We start from the raw sequence: 26,736 nt of genomic DNA on the forward strand, positions 1-26,736 counted from the left end.
CTATGGATGGAGATTCAAAGACCCTAACACAGCTCAGGATGGAGGGGTACTCTTTTAGAATGGAGATGAAGAGGAATTTCTTTAGACAGAGAGTTTTGCATCCGTGGAATTCATTGCCACAGGAAGCTGTGGAAGTCAATTTTTTACGTATATCTAAGGCACAAGTTGATAGATTCTGGGCATGATTGGCTACTGGTATAAGCTGCAGACTGGGGCTGAGAGGAAAATTTGATCACCCATGATGAACTGGCAAAGTAGACACAATGGGCCAAATGGCTTAATTCTGCTTCTATAGTTTATGAACTAACAGTGAGGTAGTGTTCATCAACCATTCTGAAACCTGAAGGCAATTGGGAAGAAAGTGTCCTAGAATGTTGAAAAATGCATCTTCAAGCTCTGTACCTTCTCCTTGATGAACTTTCCAGCTCCTCCACAGGAATTTTGGTATTTATAGATTTAGAAAACTGGACTTTTTTGGGACCTGTGGTTTAATCTGCTTTCCCCTAAGACCCATAATTCTTCCCACATTCCAAAGTGTGCCATTTCACCATTATGTTATTTTGTAATGTGGGATCTGTTGCAAGCAAATAAATGAGATAATGCGATTGCTGTAAAACCTAGCATAGATTAGATTAGCTTTTGTCACATGTTCATTGTAACATACAATGAAATGACCAAAATAAACAATGTGTTGGGGTAACCAGGTGGTGTGGACATTAAGGTATCATGTTCTCAACTTACTAACCCTAACCCATGCATCTTTAGAATGTGGGAGGATACCAAAGTAGCTGGAGCACCTGGTCATGGGAGGAATGTACAAACTCCTTATAGACAGTAGTGGGAATTGACCCTGGTCTTAAAGCTAGTGCTGTAAAGCCTTATACTAACATCTAAGCTACCTTGTGACCCAGATTCCATCCCACTATGTCCAATGAAAATATGAAGTTATGTAAATTGGTAGGTGCTACCCATCCTGTACAGTATTTTCAGCAATCAGTAGTTTCTGTTTTAAAATGATTACTAAAATACACTAACATTTCTATTAAATGCTTTAAATGTTCATACTTTAACTTTTTATTTAAAGATACAACATGGTTACAGATGTTTTCAGTGTAACAAGCCCACACAGCCCAATTACACTGATGTAACCAATCAACTTACTAACCAATATTTCTTTGAGAAGTGTAATGAATCACAGCACCTAGAAGAAACCCATCCAGTCATGGTGAGAATATACAAACACCAGGCACTGAACCCACACAGTGTCTCAAATAAATAAATAATCTCAGGAGCAGCTAGCCACTAGATGTTTATGTATTGATGAAAGAGCTAATTAATATTGCACTGTTGGTCTTTTACATATCGGTTGTTTGTTAAGGGGCACAGGTGAGTCCTGAGTTGCGTGTCCTGTTTACTTAAAAAATTGTGAATCATGTTTCATTGACTCTACTTTCCAGGTGCAATGATTGCGGCAGAACCACTGTTAGGCTTGCCATTCAGGACATCACTTCCATATGGCTTTTCCCACACTACTGTCCCTGTTCTTACTGATTTGGCTATGTCATAGCATGACCAAGTGTCTGGTCATATAACTGGGTGGGCAGGCTGGGCTCATCAGCCTTGGCTGGCAGCTAGCCTAGGAGGACAACTCCAATTTCAAACCCAGGCTGACTCTCTGGGAGAATGAAAACTCTGATACTCAACTTAAAGTCTTGCAGTTGCCATATTTGTCACATATCACTGTGCCATTGTGGAATGTTCCCCAGCTTAAAGAGTGGAATTGGTCCACAAGCACTGATTCTCACTATAAACCTTCCAGGTGGAAAGAAAAGTCCTAAGCGATAGAAATATTCCTCCTTGATCTTTACAAAATCCAGCCATCATCATCATCATATTTATTAGTGTTTGTGTGCAGTTCTTCTTTCAATTTTTTCTGGTATATTTCAATGTCTGTAACAAAATTAATCTCAAGGAAGTATCTGGTGATGTATATGTTGTTTGATAGTTTATTTTGAACTTTGCTGTTTGAATGTTTCATCATCCATAACAGTGTTTTCGAAGTTTTGTTGAAAAACGTGTTGATTGAAAATGTTCCAAATTGTTTGTTCTAGACCAGAAAAGAAAGAGGTCCCACAGACTGATGAAACAGACAAAGTGAGTCCCCTATGAGATTTTTGCCTTAACTGTTAATTTAACTCCTATTTTACTAAAGTGTTAGAGTACTATCAGTTTGGTTGACAAGAAAGCTTTAGCTCAGTTTTTAAATTACAGTGATCAAAGCCTCAGATTATTAATAATCCATCTATCCAATAGTAAGTAAAAAATAAAGAAAAAATTCATTAATTCATTTCTTCTTAGTAGTGCCATTGACTAGGAAACAAAGATTTTCTTTTCAAATCTTTTTATTGTTATATTATACAAAAGAAATAACATGAGTACATTGAACTAACAACACTTACAATGTCTCAAAAAAGACATTATCTTAAAGATTGAAAAAAAATTATGATAACAAAAAAAACCTACTAAGCAGAAAAAGTGAGGAGTGGGAACCCCATTAGATGTACAAGCCCGGGGCCATGCGTCATACAAAAAGCTTCTAAAAATAAACAACAAACCATGAGCAAGAAAAGAAAATATACCAAAAAATTTACAATTAGATCATGGAAAGAAGCTATCAATTAGCTCAAATGATAATAACGAGCAAATGAGCCCCATCTTTTCTCAAAATCAAATAAAGATTCAAAGGTTTGACTTCTAATTTTCTCCAAACTGAGACATAGCATCACTTGAGAGAATCATTGTGACAACGTGTGAGCTGATGTATCCTTCCATTTCAACAAAATGGCCCTCCTAGCTATCAGTGTAACAAATGCAATAACATGTTGGTCAGACACAGAATACCATGAATATTTTGAGGAATTATTCCAAAAAGCACAGTTAATTTATTAGGTTGTAGATTAATTTTAAGTGCTTTAGAAATTGTTGAAAAAACTGACTTCCAGAAGTATTCCAATATAGAACAAGACTAAAACATATGTGTCAGTGTAGTCTTAGGCATCCGTTAGTCTTGCGAGACCATGGATCTGCACCTGGAAAGTCTTCACTCTCCTGGGCGCAGGCCTGGGCAAGGTTGTATGGAAGACCGGCAGTTGCCCATGCTGCAATGTCTCCCCTCTCAACGATACCGATGTTGTCCGAGGGAAGGGCATTAGGACCATACAGCTTGGCACCAGTGTCGTCGCAGAGCACTGTGTGATTAAGTGCCTTGCTGAAGGACACAACACACTGCCTCGGCTGGGGCTCGAACTCATGACCTTCAGATCTCTAGTCACTTAATCACTTGGCCACGTGTCAGTGTAGCTATCTCAGTTTTACATCTATCACAATAACTATCAACATTAGAAAATATTTTAGAAAGTCTCTCCTTCGTCAAATGATAATGATGTACAACTTAAAATTGAATCAGTGAATGGCTAGCACAAATTGAAGAAGAGTTAACCAACTTCAAAATCCACGTCCAATCCTCCATCATAAAGTCAAATTGAGTTGCTTTTCCAAAACCCGTTTAATCTTAGATAAAGGAGGCTTATCCCATTGTAATAATAAATCGTAAAATCTTCCAATAAATTCTTCAATCAAGGGTTCATACTCATAATAATATCTACAGGTCAGCCTCCAATACGTAAGGAAAATTACTTAAATATTTTTGCAAAAAATGTCTAACTTGAAGATATTGCAGGAAGTATGAGTGTGAAAGAGAATATTTATCAATTAATCGTTCAAAAGACATCAATCTATCTTCTTTAAATAAATCCATAAAAGAATTAATGCCTTTATTTTTCCAAAGAAAAAAAATTGGATCACTCAAAGAAGGCTTAAAAAAGTAATTTCAATAAATTAAATGACAAAGTTTATATTTTTTAAGATTAAAAAAACTGTGGAACTGGAGAAAAATTTGTAAAGAATACTTAATCACAGAATATAGTTTTAAATTAGCAACTTTAGCTAATTGTATAGGTAAAGCTGCTCCCTTTAACAAGGTTAAATAAAACTATTTTACAACTTTCAGTTCCAGGTCTACCCAAATTGGCCGATCACTCTTATCAACCCAATATAACCCAAAGGACATGTACCGCACATTGACAGCCCATAATACATTCTTAGATTAGGCAAAGCAAGACCTCCATCCTTTTTCAATTTTTGTAAGTGACATTTACTAATTCTTGGTCTTTTATTATTCCAAATAAAAGATAAAATAATAGAATCAATCTGATCAAAAAACTTCCTAGTCAAAAAAAGGGGATATTCTGAAATAAATATAAAAATTTTGGCAAAATCATCATTTTAACTATATGAATATGAGCAACAAGTGAAAATGTAAGTGGACTCCATCTACTTCATAGAGTCTACTAAAGGAACAAAGTTGGCTTTATAAAGCTCCTTATATTTCTTAGTAATTATAATACTTAAATATCTAAAAGAATCTGTGACTTTAAAAGGAGTATAGAGACAGAATCATTTAAAGGAAACAATTCACTTTTACTGAAATTTATTTTATATCCTGAAAAATCTCCAAATTCATTGAATAATTTTAGCAAGCCAGGAATAGATTCATCAGGATTAGATATATAAAACAATAAATCGTTGGCATAAAGAGAGATCTTGAGCATGGTCTCATTCACAAAAATCCCATAGATATTTTTAGCCTCACGAAGAGGAATAACAGGGGGTTCTAGTATTAAATTAAATAACAAAGGACTTAATGGACAGCCTTGCCTTGTCCCCCATGAAAGCTGAAAAAAAGGAGACCTACAATTGTTAGTGACAACAGTAGCAATAGGAGCTTTATATATCATTTTATTCCAATTAATAAAATTAGCACCAAGCCAAATTTCTCTAAAACATTAAATAAATATTTCCATTCGGCTCAATCTAACACTTTTTCAGCATCCAAAGATACAACACATTGTGGAGTTTTAAAAGAGGATGAATATATAATGTTAAATAGTCTCCGAACATTTGGAAAAGAATAGTGACTCTTATAAAGCCTGTTTGATCTTTTAAAATAATTTTACCAAAATATTCTCCAACCAATTGGCCATTATCTTTGACAGAATCTTAGCATCGACATTCAGTAATGAAATAGGTCCATATGAAGCACAGTCAGTGGGATCTTTATCTTTTTTTTTAAGAATTAAAGAAATAGAGGCCTCATAAAAAGTAGAGAGTAAGTCACCTTTCAGAAAAGAATCCTTAAACATTTCCAACATATACCGAGAAAGCAACTTCCCAAATTTTTTATAAAATTCTACAGGATAACCATCAAGTCGCAGAGACTTACCAGATTGCTTTATGAATTTTGGCTTCAGTGATTTGAGCATCAAGAGTATTTTGATCCTCAGCCGAGATTTCAGGAAAAGCAATCTTTCATAAAAAAGCATTCATTTCAGAGGAATCTAATGGACATTGAGATTTATAAAGTTCAGTATAAAAATCTTGTAAAATCTTATTAATTTCTTCATATTCGTGAGCCAAGGTACTATCTTTCCTACGAATTTTCAAGATTTGCCTTTTGACTGCAGCCATTTTTAACTGAGGTGTGAGCAGTTCATTATTTTTATCTCCAAACATATAAAATTAGCTCTTTCACTTAAGCAAATAGCCTTCAGTGGGATGAGTTAATAACAGGTTATATCGTGATTGAAGTTCCACCCTTTGTTTATATAAATCAATACTGGGGGAAATTGCATAGATATTAACTAAATCTTTAATTTGTTCTGAAATTCTATCTAATTCTGCTTTATATGTTTTTTAAGTTTAGCTGAATAAGAAATAACCTGACCACATAAAATTGCTTTAAATGTATCCCATATAATTAATTTAGAAGTACTCCCTATATAATTAAAAAGAAAAAAAATCTTTTATCTGGGTTTCAATGAAAGTGACAAAGTCAGAGTTTTGCAATAATGTCTGAGACATGCGCCAAGGTGGGCAGGCAAGAGTGACATCATCAAATTCAAAAGACAAACTCAGAGGCATGTGATCAGATATACCAATAGCGTCATATTCACAATTTTTAACACTAGGCAAGAAGCAGGGATCGATCATAATATAATCAATCCTCAAATATTTTTTATAAACATGAGAAGAAAGAATATTCTCTGTTATCAGGATGGAGATACCTCCACAAATCAATCAACCCAAAATCAATCAAAAAGGAATTAATAAATGACACGGAATGATTTGGAAGTCACTGATTGGTTGAGCTGTTGTCAATCATAGGATTTAAGCAACAGTTAAAATCCCGGCTCATTATCAACATATATTCATTTAGATCAGGCAGTATAGCAAATACCTTCTTTAAAAAAGAAGGATCATCTTAAGTTAGGACCATACAAATCAACCAAAACAACTTTTCTGTTACAGATTGCTCCTTTAGCAATTAAAAATCTACCATTAGAATCTGATTCAATATCGTCCTGAATAAATATATTAGATTTAATAAAAATAGACACGCCTTTTGTTTTACTCTGAAAAGTAGAATGGAATTGCAAACCGTTCCACCATCCAAAAAATTTATTTTGATCTCCCACCCTGATATGTGTCTCTTGAGCAAAAATTGTATCAGGTTGGAATTGGGTAATAATTTTAAAAGTCTTTTTTTCGTTTAATAGGATGATTCCAATCACGTACATTCCAACTTATTATATTAATCTGTTTAAATACCATACTATAATTTTATTGTACTTTATACATGTGCAGAGCACATGCCAATATGGGATGATCAAAAATGGCGGTGATGAAGAATACAACCAGATAGAAAATACGCATGCTCCAGAACCACCCAATGAGAAAAAGGCCCTGACTCTAATCCCACGCCCTTCCTGAAAACCCAAGAAAAAGGCAAGCGATCTATGATAGAGTTCAAAGCTACTGACCGCTCTGTCTGTATTTTCTTTCCCTCCCCTCAGTTAGTAAAAAGAGTAGAGTGACCTTGTAAAAATGACGATGAAGTCTTAGCAAAGAAAGCATTTACATTCCATCATCTAATAAAGAAAGAACCAAAATAATGTTATCTCTTAGAGAGAAAAGACAGCACTTTCTTTAAGATTAACATTAACTCCCTTAAAAAACTTTAAATTCAATTATAAAATTTTATAATAAAACAGAAAAAATAATAATGTATTTGACCAAGCTGAATTTTCAAAAATACTAATTAATAATATCATAAGTAATTAAACCCTCCCAAACCCTCCCAAAGCCCTATTAGTAGAAAAAAAACTACCAATTAGTTGATTAAAAGAAGAAACAAAAAAATCAAACCAGCTATTAGATTAAAGAAACAAATCCTCTTATCTTCTTTCCTCAGTTGAATGTTCAGATACTCAGTTAGACAATCATACTTGAGCCATATATTTTCTTGCCAAAGGAAAACCAATGATATGCAATAATGAACAAATGTCCTTATCTTCTTTTATTAGTCTCTCAATGAAATATACAAATGACCTTCATAAATCTTCTTTCCAAAATGCAAATAATATATACATAGCCAAACAACCTTTCAGATAGTTCATTCAGTAGCGGCGTCAGTAACAGCGGTGGGTATAGCCTGAACAAAGTCCAGTGCAGCTTTTGGATCAAAAAAAGTACGAGCAGGAGAATTAGCAGGAAAAACTTTAATTCTTGTTGGATATCACAGAGAGGGAAACAGTTTCTTATCATATGCCTGTTTCATTACCAGGGCAAATTTTGATCTTTGTTCCATTACCTCTCTCTGGTAATCTTCATAAATACGGAGCTCAGTCTCCAGAAATCTAAAAACTCTCTGTTTCCTTGCCTGTTGCATTATTTGATCTTTAATTTTAAAGTTATGAGACAAACCAGAACAGATCTTGGTTTACTTGAATCCTTCAATTTCAAAGCAAACGCCATGTGTGTCCTTTCTATAGCAGGCGCCTTTAATAAAATGGTAGGAAATAAAGTGTGATAAAGCTTAGCAAAGTAAGCTGTTAAATCTCCATCTTCAGCTCCTTCTTACAGCACAATTCGTATATTCTTTCGGCAAGACCTAGTTTCCAGGTCTACAATCTTATTTTGATATCTTTCCAAACGAGTTGTAGCTTCAGACAACTTTTGCTTAGTTTGCCTCTTTAAGTTTTCCCAGAAATAACTTCATTTCATTACTATTCTTTTCCAGTTGGTCTTTAATTGATCCATTCTGATCCTTAATTGGATTCAGTGTCTGAACGATACCTTGAGCCCATGATGGCATTTCATCAGATCTTTCCTTTTGCACCTCTCCTTTCCCTTATCCTTTCCTTTATCACTAGGTTCAGATAAATTCATCTCACTTCTCGTAGACATAGACGTATTGTTCCCCCTCAAGAATCAGCAAATAAAAATTTTAAATTCTAACTTTAAACTAGGGGCAGAGAAAGAAAACTAAGAGCAGCACAGAATTACTGCTACTCCATTTCCAGACGGGGCGGTCTCCAAAACAAAGATTTTAATTATTTAGTTGGAAGTTCAGAACTATAATTTGCTACAGGTATTAAATTCTGAGAGGCATTCAAGTCAACCTGTCTGTGATCCACCCCCATAGTACTTTCTTCCCACCAATGTCCTCTGCCACACCAATGTAAGGCAGGTACTTCTACTGTGGTGTGATACCCACCTCTTTTACCATGAGACAGGTACCTCTGTTGCAGTGAGATAAGAACCTCTATTAATGTACCCTAAGTACTTCTATTGCATCAGATTGGTGAACACTGCTAACATGTGACAGGGATTTCTACTGAATCCATAAGGCAGGTGCAGAATTTGGCCATTTGTCCCTTGGGTCTGCTCTGCTATTGTCCCTCTCAACCCTATCCCCCTGCCTTCTCCCCATAACTTTCGAACCCTGACTAATCCAGAACCTGTCAACTTCTGCTTTAAATATATCCAATGAATTGGCCTCAGCAGACATCTGTGGCAACGAATTCCACAGATTCACCACACTCTGACAAAAGATATTTCTCTACATCTCTGTTTTAAATGGGCATCATTGTATTCTCAGGTGCCCTCTAGTCCTAAACTCCTCCACTATAACTTCATCTCCAGATTTGCAATGTTTAGGCATTTCAACACTTGATAGGTCACAATGAGATCCACCACCCTATTCCTCTAAATGCCAATGAACACAGGCCCAGAATGCTTCTCACATAATAACATTTTTATTCTTGAAATCATTCTCATGAATCTCCTCTGATCCCTCTCCTATGTCAGCACATTCTTTCTTAGGCCGAAAACTGCTCACAGTAGTCCAAGTGGCACCTCATCAGTGCCTTATAAACCCTTTGCATTACACCTTTGCTTTTATATTCTAGTTTTCTCAAAATGAATTGTAATATTGCGTTTGCCTTCCTCAACATCAACATCAACTCAACCTGCAAGTTAACTTTTAGGAAATCCTGCATGATGACTCCCAGTCCATTTGCACATTGCATTTTTGAATTTTCTGCCAGTGTAGAAATTAATCTACAGTTCTATTCCTTCTACCAAGGTGCATGATGAAACACTGTGTTCCATCTGACACTTCTATGCCCACTCTCCTAATTTGTCTGTCCTACTTCAGCTTTGCTGCTTCCTCAAAATTACCTGCCCTTCACCTTTCTTCGTGTTGTCTGAAAACTTGTTCCAAAAAGCCCTAAATTCCATTATTCATCATTGACACAGAATCCTAGAAAACTTATAGCACAATACAGACCCTTTGGACCCCAGAGCTGTGCAAAACATATCTTACCCTATAAATTGCAGGGGGATGGGAACCACAGTACCAGAGCTGACAGTGTGGCTGGGGTGAAAATAAATGATGTTAGAAGTTCAAGCAAATCCACTAATAGAAAGGTTGTGAGTGGTGGTAAAAATCTTCTGAGGTGTATATATTTCAATGCTAGGAGTATTGCGGGGAAGGTGGATGAGCTGAGGGCGTGGAATTATGACCTTATAGCAATTAGTGAAACTTGGCTACAGGAGGGGCAGGACTGGCAGCTTAATATTCCAGGGTTCCGATGTTTCAGATGTGATCGAGGCAGAGGAATGAAAGGTGGGGGAGTAGCATTGCTTGTTAGGGAAAATATTACAGCAGTGCTCAGGCAGGACAGATTAGAGGGCTTGTCTACTAAGTCCTTATGGGTGGAGCTGAGAAACAGGAAAGGTATGGCCACATTAGTGGGGTTGTATTACAGACCACCCAATAGTCAAGGAGACTTGGAAGAGCAAATCTGCAGAGAGATAACAGGCAACTGCAGGAAACATAAAGTTGTGGTGGTAGGGGATTTTAATTTTCCATATATTGATTGGGACTCCCATACTGTTAGGGGTCTAGATGGTTTAGAGTTTGTAAAATGTGTTCAGGAAAGTTTTCTAAATCAATACATAGAGAGACCAACTAGAGGGGATGCAATATTGGATCTCCTGTTAGGAAACGAGTTAGGACAAGTGACAGAAGTCTGTGTAGGGGAGCACTTTGGTTCCAGTGATCATAACACCATTAGTTTCAACTTGATCATGGACAAGGATAGATCTGGTCCTAGGGTTGAGGTTCTTAACTGGAAGAAGGCCAAATTTGAAGAAATGAGAAAGGATCTAAAAAGCGTGGATTAGGACAGGTTGTTCTCTGGCATGAATGTGATCGGTAGGTAGGAAGCCTTCAAAGCAGAAATTTTGAGAGTGCAGAGTTTGTATGTGTGGTCGGCTATGTGCGGAACCAAAGGAAATGGGGGAGATCTTAAATAGGTTTTTTGCGTCTGTGTTTACTAAGGAAACTGGCATGAAGTCTATGGAATTAAGGGAAACAAGTAGTGAGATCATGGAAACTGTACAGATCAAAAAGGAGGAGGTCCTTGCTGTCTTGAGGAATATTAAAGTGGATAAATCCCCGGGACCTGACAGGGTGTTCCCTCGGACCTTGAAGGAGACTAGTGTTGAAATTGCAGGGGCCCTGGCAGAAATATTTAAAATGTCGCTGTCTACAGGTGAGGTGCCGGAGGATTGGAGAGTGGCTCATGTTGTTCCGTTGTTTAAAAAAGCATCGAAAAGCAATCCGGGAAATTATAGGCCAGTAAGTTTAACGTCGGTAGTAGGTAAGTTATTGGAGGGAGTACTAAGAGACAGAATCTACAAGCATTTGGATAGGCTGGGACTTATTAGGGAGAGTCAACACGGCTTTGTGCATGGTAGGTCATGTTTGACCAATCTATTGGAGTTTTTCAGGGAGGTTACCAGGAAAGTGGATGAAGGGAAGGCAGTGGATATTGTCTACATGGACTTCAGTAAGGCCTTTGACAAGGTCCCGCATGGGAGGTTAGTTAGGAAAATTCAGTCGCTAGGTATACATGGAGAGGTGGTAAATTGGATTAGACATTGGCTCAATGGAAGAAACCAGAGAGTGGTGGTAGAGAATTGCTTCCCTGAGTGGAGGCCTGTGACTAGTGGTGTGCCACAGGGATCAGTGCTGGGTCCATTGTTATTTGTCATCTATATCAGTGATCTGGATGATAATGTGGTAAATTGGATCAGCAAGTTTGCTGATGATACAAAGATTGGAGATGTAGTAGACCGTGAGGAAGGTTTTCAGAGCCTGCAGAGGGACTTGGACCAGCTGGAAAAATGGGCTAAAAAATGGCAGATGGAGTTTAATACTGACAAGTGTGAGGTATTGCACGTTGGAAGGACAAACCAACGTAGAACATACAGGGTTAATGGTAAGGCACTGAGGAGTGCAGTGGAACAGAGGGATCTGGGAATACAGATACAAAATTCCCTAAAAGTGACGTCACAGGTAGATAGGGTTGTAAAGAGAGCTTTTGGTACACTGGCCTTTATTAATCAAAGTATTGAGTATAAGAGTTGAAATGTTATGATGAGGTTGTATAAGGCATTGGTGAGGCCGAATCTGGAGTATTGTGTTCAGTTTTGGTCACCAAATTACAGGAAGGATATAAATAAGGTTGAACGAGTGCAGAGAAGGTTTACAAGGATGTTGCCAGGACTTGAGAAACTCAGTTACAGAGAAAGGTTGAATAGGTTAGGACTTTATTCCCTGGAACATAGAAGAATGAAGGGAGATTTGATAGAGGTATATAAAATTATGATGGGTATAGATAGAGTGAATGCAAGCAGACTTTTTCCACTGAGGCAAGGGGAGAAAAAAACCAGAGGACATGAATTTAGGGTGAGGGCGGAAAAGTTTAAAGGGAACATGGGGGCGCTTCTTCACACAGAGAGTGGTGGGAGTATGGAACGAGCTGCCAGACGAGGTGGTAAATGCGGGTTCTTTTTTAACATTTAAGAATAAATTGGACAGATACATGGATGGGAGGTGTATGGAGGGATATGGTCCGTGTGCAGGTCAGTGGGACTAGGCAGAAAATGGTTCGGCATAGCCAAAAAGGGCCAAAAGGCCTTTTTCTGTGCTGTAGTTTCTATGATTTCTATGGTCTCTATTACCCAGGGTTAGCCACAGCCCTCTATTTTTCTAAGCTCCATGTAATCGTATCTGCCTCCACCATCATCAATGGCAGCCCATTCCATGCACTCACCACTTTCTGCGTAAAAAAACTCACCCCTGACATCTCCTCTGTACCTGCTAACAAGCACCTTAAAACTGTGCCCTCTCGTGTTAGACATTTCAGCCCTGGAAGAAAATCTCTGACTATCCACACAATCAAAGCCTCTCAACATCTTGTACACCTCTATCTGGTCACCTCTCATCCTCCATTGCTCCAAGGAGAAAAGACCAATTTCACTCAACCTATTCTCATAAGGCATGCTCCCCAATCCAGGCAACATCCTTGTAAATCTCCTCTGCACCCTTTCTGTGGTTTCCATGTTCTTCCTGTAGTGAGGTGACCAGAACTGAGCACAGTACTCCAAGTGTGGTCTGACCAAGGTCCTGTATATAACCATATAACAATTACAGCACGGAAACAGGCCATCTCGGCCAATGTAGTCCATGCCGAACTCTTACTCTCACCTAGTCCCACCGACCTGCACTCAGCCCATAACCCTCCATTTCTTTCCTGTCCATATATCTATCCAATTTAACTTTAAACGACAACATCGAACCTGCCTCAACCACTTCTGTTGGAAGCTCGTTCCACACAGCTACCACTCTCTGAGTAAAGAACTTCCCCCTCATGTTACCCCTAAACTTCTGCCCTTTAACTCTCAACTCATGTCCTCTTGTTTGAATCTCCCCCATTCTCAATGGAAAAAGCCTATCCACATCAACACTATCAATCCCCCTCATAATTTTAAACACCTCTGTCAAGTCCCCCCTCAACCTTCTACGCTCCAAACAATAAAGATCTAACTTGTTCAACCTTTCTCTGCAATTTAGGAGATGAAACCCAGGCAACATTTTAGTAAATCTCCTCTGTACTCTCTCAAATTTATTGACATCTTTCCTATAAATTGGTGACCAGAACTGTACACAATACTCCAAATTTGGTCTCACCAATGCCTTATACAATTTCAGCATAACATGCCAACTCAATGCTCTGATTAATAAAGGGCAGCATACCAAACGTTTCTTCACCACCCTATCCACATGAGATTCCACCTTCAGGGAACTATGCACCATTATTCCTACATCCCTCTGTTCCACTGCATTCTTCAATGCCCTATTATTTACCTTGTATGTCCTATTTTGATTACTCCTACCAAAATGTAGCACCTCACATTTATCAGCATTAAACTCCATCTACCATCTTTCAGCCCACTCTTCTAACTGGCCTAAATCTCTCTGCAAGCTTTGAAAACCTACTTCATTATTCACAACGCCACCTATCTTAGTATCGTCTGCATACTTACTAATCCAATTTACCACCCCATCATCCAGATCATTAATATATATGACAAACAACATTGGACCCAGTACATATCCCTGAGGCACACTGCTAGACACCGTCCTCTAATGTGACACACGGTTATCCACCACTACTCTCTGGTGTCTCCCATCCAGCACCTGCTGAATCCATTTTACTACTTCGATATTAATGCCTAAGGATTGAACCTTCCTAACTAACGTTCCACATGGAACCTTGTCAAAGGCCTTACTGAAGTCCACATAGACAACATCCACCACTTTACCCTCATCAACTTTCCTAGTAACCCCATCAAAAAATTCAATAAGTTGTCAAACATATAGCTGCAACGTTACCTCTCAGCTCCTAAACTCAATCCTGTGATTGGTGAAGACCAATGCACCATATGCCTTCTTAACCATAGAGTCAACCTGCGTAGCAGCTTTGAGTGACATATAATTTAAAAAGAAGTGATTCCATCACTGATCCCTGTGGAACACTACCGGTCACCAGCAGCCATTCTGAAAAGGTTCCCTTTATTACCACACTTTTGCCAATGAGCTATTGCATTATCCATGCTGGTACTTTTTCTGTAATACCATGAGCTGTAATGTGTGAGGAGCTCTGGCCCTGTACTCACTGGAGTTTAGAAGACTGGAGGGTGGGATGCGTGGTGGGAGGGTGTTGGAACTGAAACTGAAAGGCCTAGATGGAATGGTTGGTGAGGGTATTTCCTATAGTGGGTGAGACCAAATACCACAACCTCAATATAGGAGGATGGCCATTTAGAACAGAGGTAAAAAGGATTTTAGTTTTTAGCCACACGGTGGTGAATCTGTGGAATTCACTGATATGGATGGCTGAGCAAGCAATCATTGGGTATATTTAAAGCAGTTGTTGATGGGTTTTTGATGAGTCAAGGTTATGGGGAGAAGGCAGGAGAATGGGGTTGAGCGGGATAATAAATCAATTATGGTGGAATGGCAGAACAGACTTGTTTGGATGAATGACCTAATTCTGCTCCAATATCTGTGTCTAGAACTTCAGCCAATTCCCAACATGATACTATAATTGCTGTCACGAATTACGTTGTAAACTAGTCACAATATCTTTTGTCTCCGGAATCTAATTACAAGTGCTGCCTCCAGTATGTATAATAAGTTCAGCTGAAGTTTCAGAGTTATAAAGAGAGAGAGATTCAAATAAATAGCTTTAGCTTGCAGACTAATCACATCTTTACTACAATTAGATCTGGATAGTATGTACGACATTTTTTTTCAACAAAATGCACATGCATTATTCAGCTTCAGCCCTGGAAAGGCATATTTTAATTACTGTAGGGATAGTACATGGTCACTGGTGTCACTAGTGAAGTTATGAAATCGTTAAAGACTGACAACTGTCAACTGAATTGGTTGAAAGATGCTAGGCACAAGTAAAGAGATCTTTATTCATTTATGCCACATGTAGTTAAAGACTAAAGTCTTACTGAACATGCTGACCAAGTGGTTATTTTTCTGTCTGCTCAATGTTTTCTTAGGCTGACATTCATTTTATTTGAGGGCGCAATAAAGACACTAGACAAATAGCGTTTCGTTGATTTTTGCAACTATCAGACCAGTGAAATTCAGGGTGCCCAGGTCTCTAACATCAGGGACTCACCCATCTTATGTCTCTTCGCATACTGCAGGCTAACAGTGTCCGGTATCTGCGGTGTCCTGCCGCAATGACAGTAATGCATTTGGGAAAATTTCTCCGGAATAAAATGGACATTCCCAGCAATTTTCGAGTAAGTTTTCCAATGGGCAGGGGAAGGAACAAATCAAATTGAAATATATTTTCCATATCTTGTCTTTATTGAATCTATCTTCCTTGATTCTAGATTGATGTTATGTATGAAGATGAACCCCTCAAAGATTACTACACACTCATGGATATAGCTTATATTTATACATGGAGACGGGTAAATAACTCTTTTGTTATGGGTATAGAATATTATGGTTGTGCTTCAGGATATACTTTAGACTCCGGGTATGCTCATATGTGCATCTTTATGTACAGTTGATTTACTGTGTGTGTTTATACCAATTGGCGAAGTTGTTTACTATCATGTGCACAAGTATGGAGAGGTATTTCTTTATCTTAAGCCCATCACCCCTTCTGGGGCATAGACCACTGACAGAAGCTCGCCAGAGGCTTCTGTCCTGGACCACACTTTAAAGTTGTCCCAGGTGTAGCAATTTCTTGAACTACCAGTCCCCCTTCCCATTTCCTTCTCTCACCTTGTCTCTTTGCCTGCCCATGACCTCTATTGCTCCTCCCCCTCTTTCTTTCTTCCATGGCCTGTGTAGCAGCTTTGAGTATCCTATGGACTCATACCCCAAGATCCTTCTGATCCTCCACACTGCCAAGAGTCTTACCATTAATACTATATTCTGCCATCATACTTGACCTAACAAAATGAACCACTTCTCACTTATCTGGGTTGAACTCCATCTGCCACTTCTCAGCCCAGTTTTGCATCCAATCAATATCCCATTGTAACCTTTAACAACCCTCCATACTATCCACAACACCCCCAACCTTTGTGCCATCAGCAAATTTACTAACTCATCCCTCCACTTCCTCATCCAGGTCATTTATAAAAATCACAAAGAGTAATGGTCCCAGAACAAATCCCTGAGGAATACCACTGGTCATCGGCCTCCACAAAGCAATGTCCCCTTGGAGCTCATGCCTCCTTACTTTCTCATTAAGCCTTGCATGGGGTAACTTATCAATTGCCTTGTCCAAATTCATATTCATTACATCTAACAGCTCTATCTTCATCAATGTGCTTAGTTACATCCTCAAGAAGTTCAATCAGGCTCGTAAGGCACGACCTGCCTTTGACAAAGCCATGCTGACTATTCCTAATTATATTATGCCTTTCCAAATGTAAATAAATCCTGCCTGTCAGGATTTTCTCCATCAACTTTCTAGTCACTGAACTAAGAATCACTGGTCTATAATTTCCTTTCCTTGAATAAAGGAACAACATGCACAACCCTCCAATCCTCCAGAACCACCCCCATCCTCATTGATAATGCAAAGATCATTGCCAGAGGCTCAGCAATCTCCTCCCTCACTTCACAAAGTAGCCTAGGGTACATCAATCTGGTCCCAGTGACTTACCTAACATGATGACTTCCAAAAGCTCCAGCACATCCTCTTTCTTAATATTTACATTCTTAAGCTTCTCAGTCCACTGCAAGTTATCCCTGCAATTGCCAAGATCCTTTTCCACAGTGAATACTGAAGCAAAGTATTCATTAAGTACCTCCATTATTTCCTCCAGTTCCATACATATTTCCCCATTGTCACACTTGATTGGTCCTGTTCTCTCACATTGGTCCTCTTGCTCTTCAAATACTTGTAGAAAGCCTTGGGGTTTTCCTTAACCCTGTCCACCAAGACCTTCTCGTGGCCGCTTCTGGCTCACCTAATTTCATTCTGAAGCTCCTTACTGCTAGCTTTATTATCTTCTAGATTCATATCATTACCTAGTTTTCTCCAATTCTGATGAACGGTCTCCACCCAAAATGTTAACTGTACTTTTTTCAATTGATTCTGCCTGGCCTATTGAGCTCCTCCAGTATTTTGTGTGTGTTGCTTGGATTTCCAGCATCTGCAGCTTTTCTCTGGCCTGGGATCTCTTATATTGATCAGGGAGATTGGGCCTTGATTAATATTTCCTTTGGAAGTGGGCACCTTAGGCAGCGTGGCCTACCCTCAGCATCACATTCCCTTGTTGGTTAAGCAGACCAAACAGCTGGACAGAGTGTAACGCTGTATATTTTTCCCATCCTTTTACAACAATAAGAACTATGCAGCATTTTCACGTAAAGGCAACCATTCAACATGATTGTATACTCCCTGTACAATGTAAACCCCTTTTGTAATGAGGGCTGGCTTCTATGCAGTCTCAGCTGTTCAAGGTTGTTCAGGGCTTGGTTCTCAGGTAATTCTTGGGTGACCTGTGAGGCAGGGAAAAAGGCTTTCTGGTGTTCAGCCAGGCATGAATAAGGGATATTGCAATCCTTGGTGTACAGTTCCTACTGATATGAGGATTGTTGTTTTTGTGTGTGTGAACATAGGATCTGAGCCAGTTCCCAAGCCAAGGACCCAGGTGTTGGATCAGTTCAGATTTGCTAACTTTGTCACATGCTTTCAAATCCTGTGTTCATTTACTTAACCTGCATAAAAAATATTGCCTATATAATTTGTAATATGATGATTCATGTGAATATATTTGTTTCTCTGGTTGAATAGCATGGGGGCCCACAGAACAAGTACAGGTACAGGCCTTACCTGAATTCACCTTTTAAAGCTGGTACCTATTTGTCAACCCAACACTGTCAAATTATTCCAACCCAGTTATGTTACTTTGTGCCCTCACTGCATATTTTGGAAACACAAGAGATTCTATAAATGCTGGAAGAACTCAGCAGGTCAGGCAGTATCTGTGGAGATGAATAAACAGTCAACATTTCAGACTAAGATCCTTTAACCAGATTCTAATTATTTTGTAGGCACTAACATGCAAATCTTGCCTTGTCTAAATTACCTGAGTTTAGATGGGATGCTAAGTATGCCACATGTACAGAACAGCTGCTCCTTAACAACATCCTAGTAATGTAATTATTAACCCCAGTGCTGTCCAATCAGTCTCTGCCTCTCAGCAGGTCTCATCTTTCCACATATAATGTCAATTGTTGACGTAGCTGAATTTATTGATCCTACATAGTTTATTGTGAAAAGCTGATTCTAATCTAAATTTCAATTAATTCTCAAGTTTCAGTGCAACTGGGTAGGCAATTGTGACCACAACTTATGTGTGTGCATGCACATGTGGCATTTGTGTATGTGTGTTTGTGTGTATGTATGTGTGTTTATAGAAGGTATTTGTGAAATTAGACCCATGATATTCTGCCAACCTTTTAACCTACTTTAAGATAAATCTAACCCTTCTCTCCTATATAACTCTTATGGCTTTTCATTTTTCTTTCAACCATGTGCCTTAGTTTCTTATATGCCCCTACTGTGTGTGTGTATGCATATGTGTGTTAGTATGTGTGTTGGTGTGTGTGCTGGTGTGTTTGTGTATGTGTGTTGCTGTGTGTCTATATGTGTTGGTGTGTGAGTTGGTGTGTGTATGTGTGTTTTGGTGTGGTGTGTGTTGGGTGTTTGTGTGAGTTGGTGAGTGTGTATGTACATTGGTGTGTGTTGGTATGTGTGTATGTGTGTTGGTGTTGGTGTGTGTGAGCGTGTTGGTGTGTGTGTATTGATGAGTGTGTGTATGTTGCTGTGTGTGCTGGTGTGTGTGTGAGTTGTTAAGTGTGTATGTGCATTGGTGTGTGTGTATGTTTGTGTGTGTCAGTGTGTGTGTATATGTGTTGGTGTGTGTGAGTGTGTATTTTGGCGTGTACCTGTTGGTGTGTGTGTGTCTGTATTGCTGAGTGTATGTGTGTTGCTGGTCTGTTTATGCATTTGTGTATTGTGTGTGTGTGTTTGTAGGTGTGGATGTGAGTTGGTGACTGTGCATGTGCATTGGTATGTGTGTGTGTGTATGTCTTTGTGTGTTGGTGTGTTTCTATGTATGTTAGTGTGTGTGAGTGTGTGTTTGTTGGGGGGGGTGTGTGTGTGTATGTGTGTGTGGCTGTGTGTATGCACCACCCTGAGCAGGGTAAATATACAGAAGGTAGCTGGTCTGGATGGAATACTTGGCCATGTGCTCAGAGTCTGTGCGGGGCAGTTGACCTAGGTCTTCACAGACATTTTCAATCTGTCCCTGGCCCAGGCAGTTGTTCCCACAAGCTTCAAAGTTGCCACCATCATGCCAGTGCCAAAGAATTCCACTGCCATGGGCCTGAATGACTTCCGCCCAGTTGCACTCACCCCCATCATTGCAAAGTGCTTTGAGAGACTGGTTCTATCACATCTGAAATCATGTCTGCCCACTACCCTGGACCCCCATCAATTTGCCTATCGCACCAACAGGACAACAGAGGACGCCATCTCCATGTCACTTCATTCTCCCCTGACCCACCTGGACAGCCCCAACTCTTACGTCAGAATGCGGTTCATTGACTTTAGCTCGGCATTCAATACTGTGATCCCCTCCGAGCTGATCACCAAACTTCACCAGCTTGGTATCAGCTCATCCCTCTGCAATTGGACCTTGAACTTTCTAATAGACCCCAATCTGTGTTAGACAACCTCTCCTCCTCCACTCTCACCCTGAACACCAGCAAGCCTCAAGGCTGTGTGCTGAGCCCTCTTCTGTACTCCCTTTTCACCTATGACTGCGTTCCTATACATGGATCTAACTCCATAATCAAGTTCACAGATGACACCACGGTGGTTGGCCTGATCAGTGGGGATGACATATGGGCTGCAGGGATGAGGTCCAGCACCTGGCCACGTGGTGTGCCGATAACAACCTGTTACTTAACACCCAGAAGACCAAGGAGATCGTTGTGGATATCAGGCATGCTAGGAGCCACATTCATGTCCCCATTTACATCAACAGAGCTGTAGTGGAGCATGTATCAAGCTTCAGATTCTTTGGTGTCCACATTTCCGATGATTTCAGCTGGTCCCTGAATTCCTCCAACCTGATCAAAAGGGCAACAGCACTGTTATTTCCTGTGGAGCATCAGGAAAGCTCACCTATATCCCAGGATACTGATGGACTTTTACCATTGTACCGTTGAGAGCATACTCACCAACTGCATCTCAGTGTGGTATAACAATTGTCCTGTATCAGACTGCAAAACAGTCCAGCAGGTGGTGAAAACTGCCCAGCAGATTATCAGCACCCAGTTGCCCACCATTGAGAACATCTGCCATAAACGCTGCCTGGCCAGGGCGAAAAGCATTATCAAGGATGCATCTCACCCTAACAATGGACTTTAAACTCTCCTCCATTCCAGTAGGCACTACAGAAGCCTCCACTCCCTCACCACCAGGCTCAGGAAGAGCTTTTTCCCTGAGTCTGTGACCCTGCTGAACCTCATATCACAGTGCTAAGCAGTATTCCACCCATATTGTACCGTCTCAGTACTTTTGTATTTGAATGCTGTAGCACTTACTTTTTATTCGCAGTTATTTTGTAAACAATACTATTGTTTTGCACTTCTAGTTAGATGCTGATTGCATTTCATTGGCTTTGTATCTGTACTCAGCACAATGTAAATGAAGTTGAATCTAATCTAATCTAATGTGTGCTGGGATGTCTGTGTTGGTTTGTGTGTGCATGTTGTGTGTACATGTTGGTGTGTGTGTGTTTGTTGGTTTGTGTGTGGTGTGTGCGTGTGTTGTGTGTATAAGTTTTCTATGTGTTGGGGTGTGTGTGTATTGGGTGTGTGCGTGTGCTGGGTGTGTGTATGAGTTGGTTGGTGAGTGTGCATGTGCGTTGGTGTGTGTGTATGTCTGTGTGTGTTTGTGTGTGTGTCTGTGTGTGTGTGTGTGTGTGAAGGTTGTGTGTATGCATGTTGGTGTGTGTGAGTGTGTATTGGTGTGTGTGTTGAGTTTGTGTAAGTTTGTGTGTGTTGGTGTGTGTGTGTTGGGTGTGTGTGTATGCTGGGTGTGTGTGTGAGTTGGTATGTGTGTGTTGGGCTGTATGTGTATGTTGCTGTGTGTATGTGTGTGTGTGTGTGTGTGTGTTGCTGTGTGTACATATGTTGGTGTGTGCCTGTTGATGTGTGCATATGTGTTTTGCTGTGTGTACGAGTGTGTTGCTGTGTGGTGTGTGTGTGTGTGTGTGAGTGTGTGTGTATGTGTGTGTGTGTGTGTTGTGTGTGTAAGTTGTGTGTGTGGTGGGTGTGTGTTGGGGTGTGTGTGTATGTGTGTTTTGTGTGTGTGTGGTGGGTGTGTGTTGGTGTGTGTATGTGTGTGTGTTTGTGTGTCTGTGTGTGTTGGTTTGTGTGTGTGTGTGTGTGTGTGGGGGTGTATGTGCATATGTGTTTTCGTGTGTGTTTGGGTGCATGTGTGTGTGAATGAGGAAGTAAGACAGCCATAAACACTAGATAATCTGCAGATTCTGGAAACCAAGCAACTCTCACAAACACACAGACAGGGAGAGAGAAAGACATACAGACAGTGAGAAAAAGAGAGAGATGTGTATGTGTGTTCACCTTGCACACATATGGCAATTATGAGAACAACTCCCCTTTGTCTAGGCTTCTAAAAAGCATGTGCTATTCATGTTCCATTGCTTCGCTAGCAATAAGTAAAAATGTTTGTATTTTATTTTATTAATCAGTGAGGATCCAAAGGTGATCCACTATTTGGCTACAGATTGCTGGCAAACTGTGGAGTAATGCAGTGTGTGGGAGGGGGATGAAGATAGGAGCTGGTCTTTTCAATTAAAGTAACAATGACTTTTTTGAGAAGCTTCGGTGAACAGCCATTATTGATAGTGAAGGACACGGGCACTCTAACATAAGACTAAAGATTCAAGATTGTTTGTTGTCATTCGTCAAAACATAAATTGTAAAGGAGAATGAATGATTGTTACTCTGGATCCATTGCAGCATTAAAACATGATAAGAATGAAGAGCACAATAAAAAATGCAATAAACAGACATAGAATCAGAATTGGGCTGTTTGGCCATCACTTACTCCACCGTTCCACCATGCCTGATTCATTATCCCTCTTGACCCCAATGTCTTGCCTTCTCCCTGTAACCTTTGACACTCTTACTAATCAGGAACCTCTCCTTTAAATATCCCCAATGACTTGGACTCCCAGCCATTCTGATTGTATGCACAAAAAAAAAGTGATGCTACGTACAAGGTATCTATACATAAGATTGTAGGATAACATAATTGGGATAAATGTACATAATACACAATTGACATTGAGTTAGGGTTTCACCTTAAGAGGCTGGTCTGACATGATGATGTTATTATGTAAAGTAGCATGTGTTCCTGTTTAGGTTTTGGAGTTCAATAAAATGTGTTATGGGTTTCATTAAACATAAAACACCTCACTTGATTTTATTTGCAAAAACCTACAAGGTGACTGACAGCAAATGAGAAAGTAGTGATGATGGATGGAGGTTTTGATCAGCCTGATGACTTGGGGCAAGTAACTGTTTTGAATCTGCTGTTCTTGGTGTGGATAATGTATAGCTTCTTTTCTAATGGAAATTGGACAAACATACCGTGAGCAGGGTGGGTATGATCTTTGATGATATTGCTGGCCTTTTCCTGTCAGCCTTCAGTGAATATTCTTAATGGTGGGGTAGGATGGTGCCAGTATACTTCTGTAGAGGTTATCAGTATCAGTGTGAATAATGATACATATTTATATCTTTGGTAAAGTTTTTGAGATGAGCAGACTTGCTTCAGGTATTAATTATGGGAAGGAAGCAGAGAACATATATTTTATGTTATTTCCAGTATATGAATGCCACCTTCATTTTATAATATCCTAATGAAGGGTCTCAGCCTCAAAAACATCAACTACTTACTCTTTTCCATAGATGCTGCATGGCCTCCTGAGTTCTTCCAGTATTTTTGTGTGTCACTTGGATTTCCAGCATCTGCTGATTTTCTTATCTTCATGTTATAATTCATGTATTTCTTGTTCAATTTATAGAATGGTCCTTTGCCCCTGAAGTACAAGGTGCAGCCTGCATGCAAAAGGTTAAAAGTCAGTCATCCCAATGAGGATTTCACCAACATGAGTATGAACTCAGAGAGTGACTCCGTGAGTGACAAAAGCAGCCCAGCCGCTGTTCCTTCCACATCCTCTTCGCTGCCAAGCCCCAGCACGCCTGCACTTTCTCCCAATTCGCAGTACCCTGCCACAGTGGACTCGGTCATGAATGGAAATACAAACTGTCTCCAGATGCTCCCATCTGTACTCAGAGTCCGCAAAGTGACTGTAAATGGCTTGACAGCTCCCACCTCCTGCTGAAATCTGGAATGACCAAATTAATGTCAAGCAACGAGGAATAGAAATTCGCCTAAATAATATACACTGTGCTGTCAGCATTCAGCTGACTGCTGAACCCTTTATTAAATGTAATATATATATTACATTTGCTGTTTAGCAATATGTTTATTGTAAGAAACATTTCTATCCCTCCATGCAACTTCTTAAATGTTAATGGCCAACATGCACCTCTGGTTATAGATGCTGTGGATGCATTGCCTCAACTTGCAGATACAAGTAAAGTCAACTCCTCTTAAATGAAACAGAATTGGCCATGTCCACCATGTATGCTCCCTGAAACATCAAGTGGTGTGGCTATTTCCTTTGAGGGATAGTTGCCTTAAATTCAATCTCATTAGTTCCAAGGTATTAAAAAAGGGAGTGATAGCATTTCAATCAATCCGATGTGCTTTGATGGTATTTGTATCTAATTAAAACTGACCAGAAATATGAGAGTTGAGTGTTGGGCCATACAGCCAGGCAACGCTTCTTTGAATGACGTAAGGGCATCATTTTTCTCTCATACACAATGTTGTATATAAGGCTGATGAAATATCTGAAAGTTTGCACCATGAAATATTTACATCATTATGAGATTTTCAAATTTATTGATACACCAAAGTTTGTCTCCTAATTCTAGCTTTGCGTATGTGGGGAAAACACAAGCTGTGTTATTTTTTTCAAACAGTTGGATATGTCAGTGGTCTTCAACATTTATAGGTTTATATTGAGTATGTAGATGTGTTCATGTGGGGAGAAAGGCTTGGTTGAAGTATAATTCCACCATAGTCCAGCTGTTGAATTTCTATACCTTTCTGATTCCAGGTGTCAGATAAAAGAAGGAATCTGAGAGAAACCCAGCTTTAGCCCTGAACAGAGTAATTCTTTCAGAACTCTGTCACATATGATTAGTTCATGATGTAGGAATAGAATTAAGTGATGCAGCCATCACATCTGGTCCAGTATTCCATCATGGCTGATTTATTCCTCCTCTCAACCCCATACTCCTGTCTTTGACCGCAACCTTAGACACCCTGAATAATCAAGAATTTTTAAATATAACCCAATAACTTGCAATGCTGTGTGTGATGATGAACATAGATTCATCACTCTCTGGCTAAGGAAATTTCTCCTCATCTCTGTTCTAAAGAGAACGTCTTCAGTAGCCAGGAAGATAGGAATTATTTATTTTGGTGTGGGGAGGGTGGTATGGTGTTGTGAGGGGGAATTCATCTCCTATAGGAGATTTTCAAAGCAAATCACCAACTGCTCTTGGAAGTCCCATTTAGGTGGGTATTTTTCACCATTCATTCCTTCCTAAGAGGCTCTTGTAATTTCTGCAGGTTATAATCAGAATGAGGAGATTCAGGTACAGATAATGTACAGATACTACTTAATATACTGTGAATGAAATATGTGCAGAACTATAAATTCTGGTAAAAACTAATGAGATTCGAATCTTACTGCAATTATAGTCAGGGTTTTTGTTAGGCAATTCAATAAGAATAATCTGTTTCCGCACTGCATTCAAATGCTTTGTCTTAAAGTGACTACAGCAGTCAAAACTTTATTATAATATTAATTGATTCTAAATGTGCTGGTAACACAATTGGTGACCTTGAAAACAACCTCAGTTAGCTGGAAGAACACACGCTAAATGTTAAAGGGTCAGACAGCATCTACATTGGTGATTAAACAGTCGATGACCTTTCCAGCCAAAACCCTTCAACAGAATTCCTCCATAGATGCTGCCTTATCTCCACCATTTTGCGTGTGCTGTTCTGGATTTCCAGTATCTGCAGAATTTCTTCTGTTTGTGTTCTCACTTGACAGGAGTCGACTGTATAACTTAGCATTTTCAATGCCTACATTTTATGTGTGTGTGTGTGTGTGTGTGTGTGTATGCACATCAGTTAGTATGAAATGAAAATTCTTTCCTTCTAACAATTTGATACTGACAGAACAGCACAAATGAAATGAGCTTAAAATGGAATATTGTTTCAAATTTTATTTTATGTTTTGATAATCTTATTAAATCATTTTAGAAGTGTATTTACTTTAATTATAAACATCTTTCCATGTTTCGGAATAACTTTTTAATTGTAGAATGGGAAATGTTGTGACACCCATCCTATTAAAATAATGACAATATCCATTTATTTTCTAAAACAAAAAGAAAACTTTATTGAATAAAGTTTTGAAAGGAATAGAGATGGATAACTTAACATCGCCCCCTCTAGGATTTGTGTTGTACCTGGCTGTAGACGATGTTTTCAAGAGACACGTTTTAAGAAGAGGATGATGAAGATTGCCAAGCAGTGCCGGAAGAGTCGTGCGCTGAAACTCTTCAAAGCAGTACCTCGCTGGGTTGCATTATTAAATGCGTTACCATCATTTTCAGATCCCAAGCACTATTGCTTTGTATTTTCATCTGATCTCCAGGAAATACATCTGTATCATGAGTTTGCAACGGTGCACTCTAGAATTGCTGCAAAAAATTTGTCAGTATCCAGGGGTCACCAAGCGCTCGACTGAGGTATTAGAGTTGAATTGAAATCTCATGCACCTGACCTCCGCAGTAAGGCTGTATTATTGTTTATAGGAATTCTATGAAAGCGCAATAGATTCAGAGGGAAGAGGCAGTCAACTGTACCGTCAGGCTCTGCACATCATGCACCCTTCCTAAAAGACGTCATGGTTACTATCGATGCTGGCAACATAACCTACACATTTCACTTTTAACAGACGAACACATTGAAAGCCCATAACCCAGAGAATCGTCTTAATCTTAATGTAAATGTATGTTAAATATTGAGTTATCATCTCATGAATGTAGAAGGAAGAGAGTTCGGTACTGGTCGGATTCAATATTTAATGTTTTTTATTGTGGTTTCAGAGAAC

General features: G+C 39.4%; 1 protein-coding gene across 1 annotated transcript in view; it reads left to right on the plus strand.

Annotated features, from left to right (window-relative positions):
- The window catches only part of LOC134341061 (polycomb complex protein BMI-1-like), a 74,814-nt gene extending 50,997 nt beyond the window's left edge, over positions 1 to 23,817 (plus strand). The window contains exons 6-9 of the mRNA XM_063038809.1: positions 2,112 to 2,154; positions 15,541 to 15,639; positions 15,733 to 15,813; positions 23,497 to 23,817. Of these exons, the coding sequence (XP_062894879.1) occupies positions 2,112 to 2,154; positions 15,541 to 15,639; positions 15,733 to 15,813; positions 23,497 to 23,817 (544 nt within the window). The remainder of the gene's footprint in view (positions 1 to 2,111; positions 2,155 to 15,540; positions 15,640 to 15,732; positions 15,814 to 23,496) is intronic.
- Positions 23,818 to 26,736: the final 2,919 nt, after the last annotated feature.

This window comes from Mobula hypostoma, chromosome Y (genome assembly GCF_963921235.1).
Source record: "Mobula hypostoma chromosome Y, sMobHyp1.1, whole genome shotgun sequence".
Lineage (NCBI taxonomy): Eukaryota > Metazoa > Chordata > Chondrichthyes > Myliobatiformes > Myliobatidae > Mobula > Mobula hypostoma.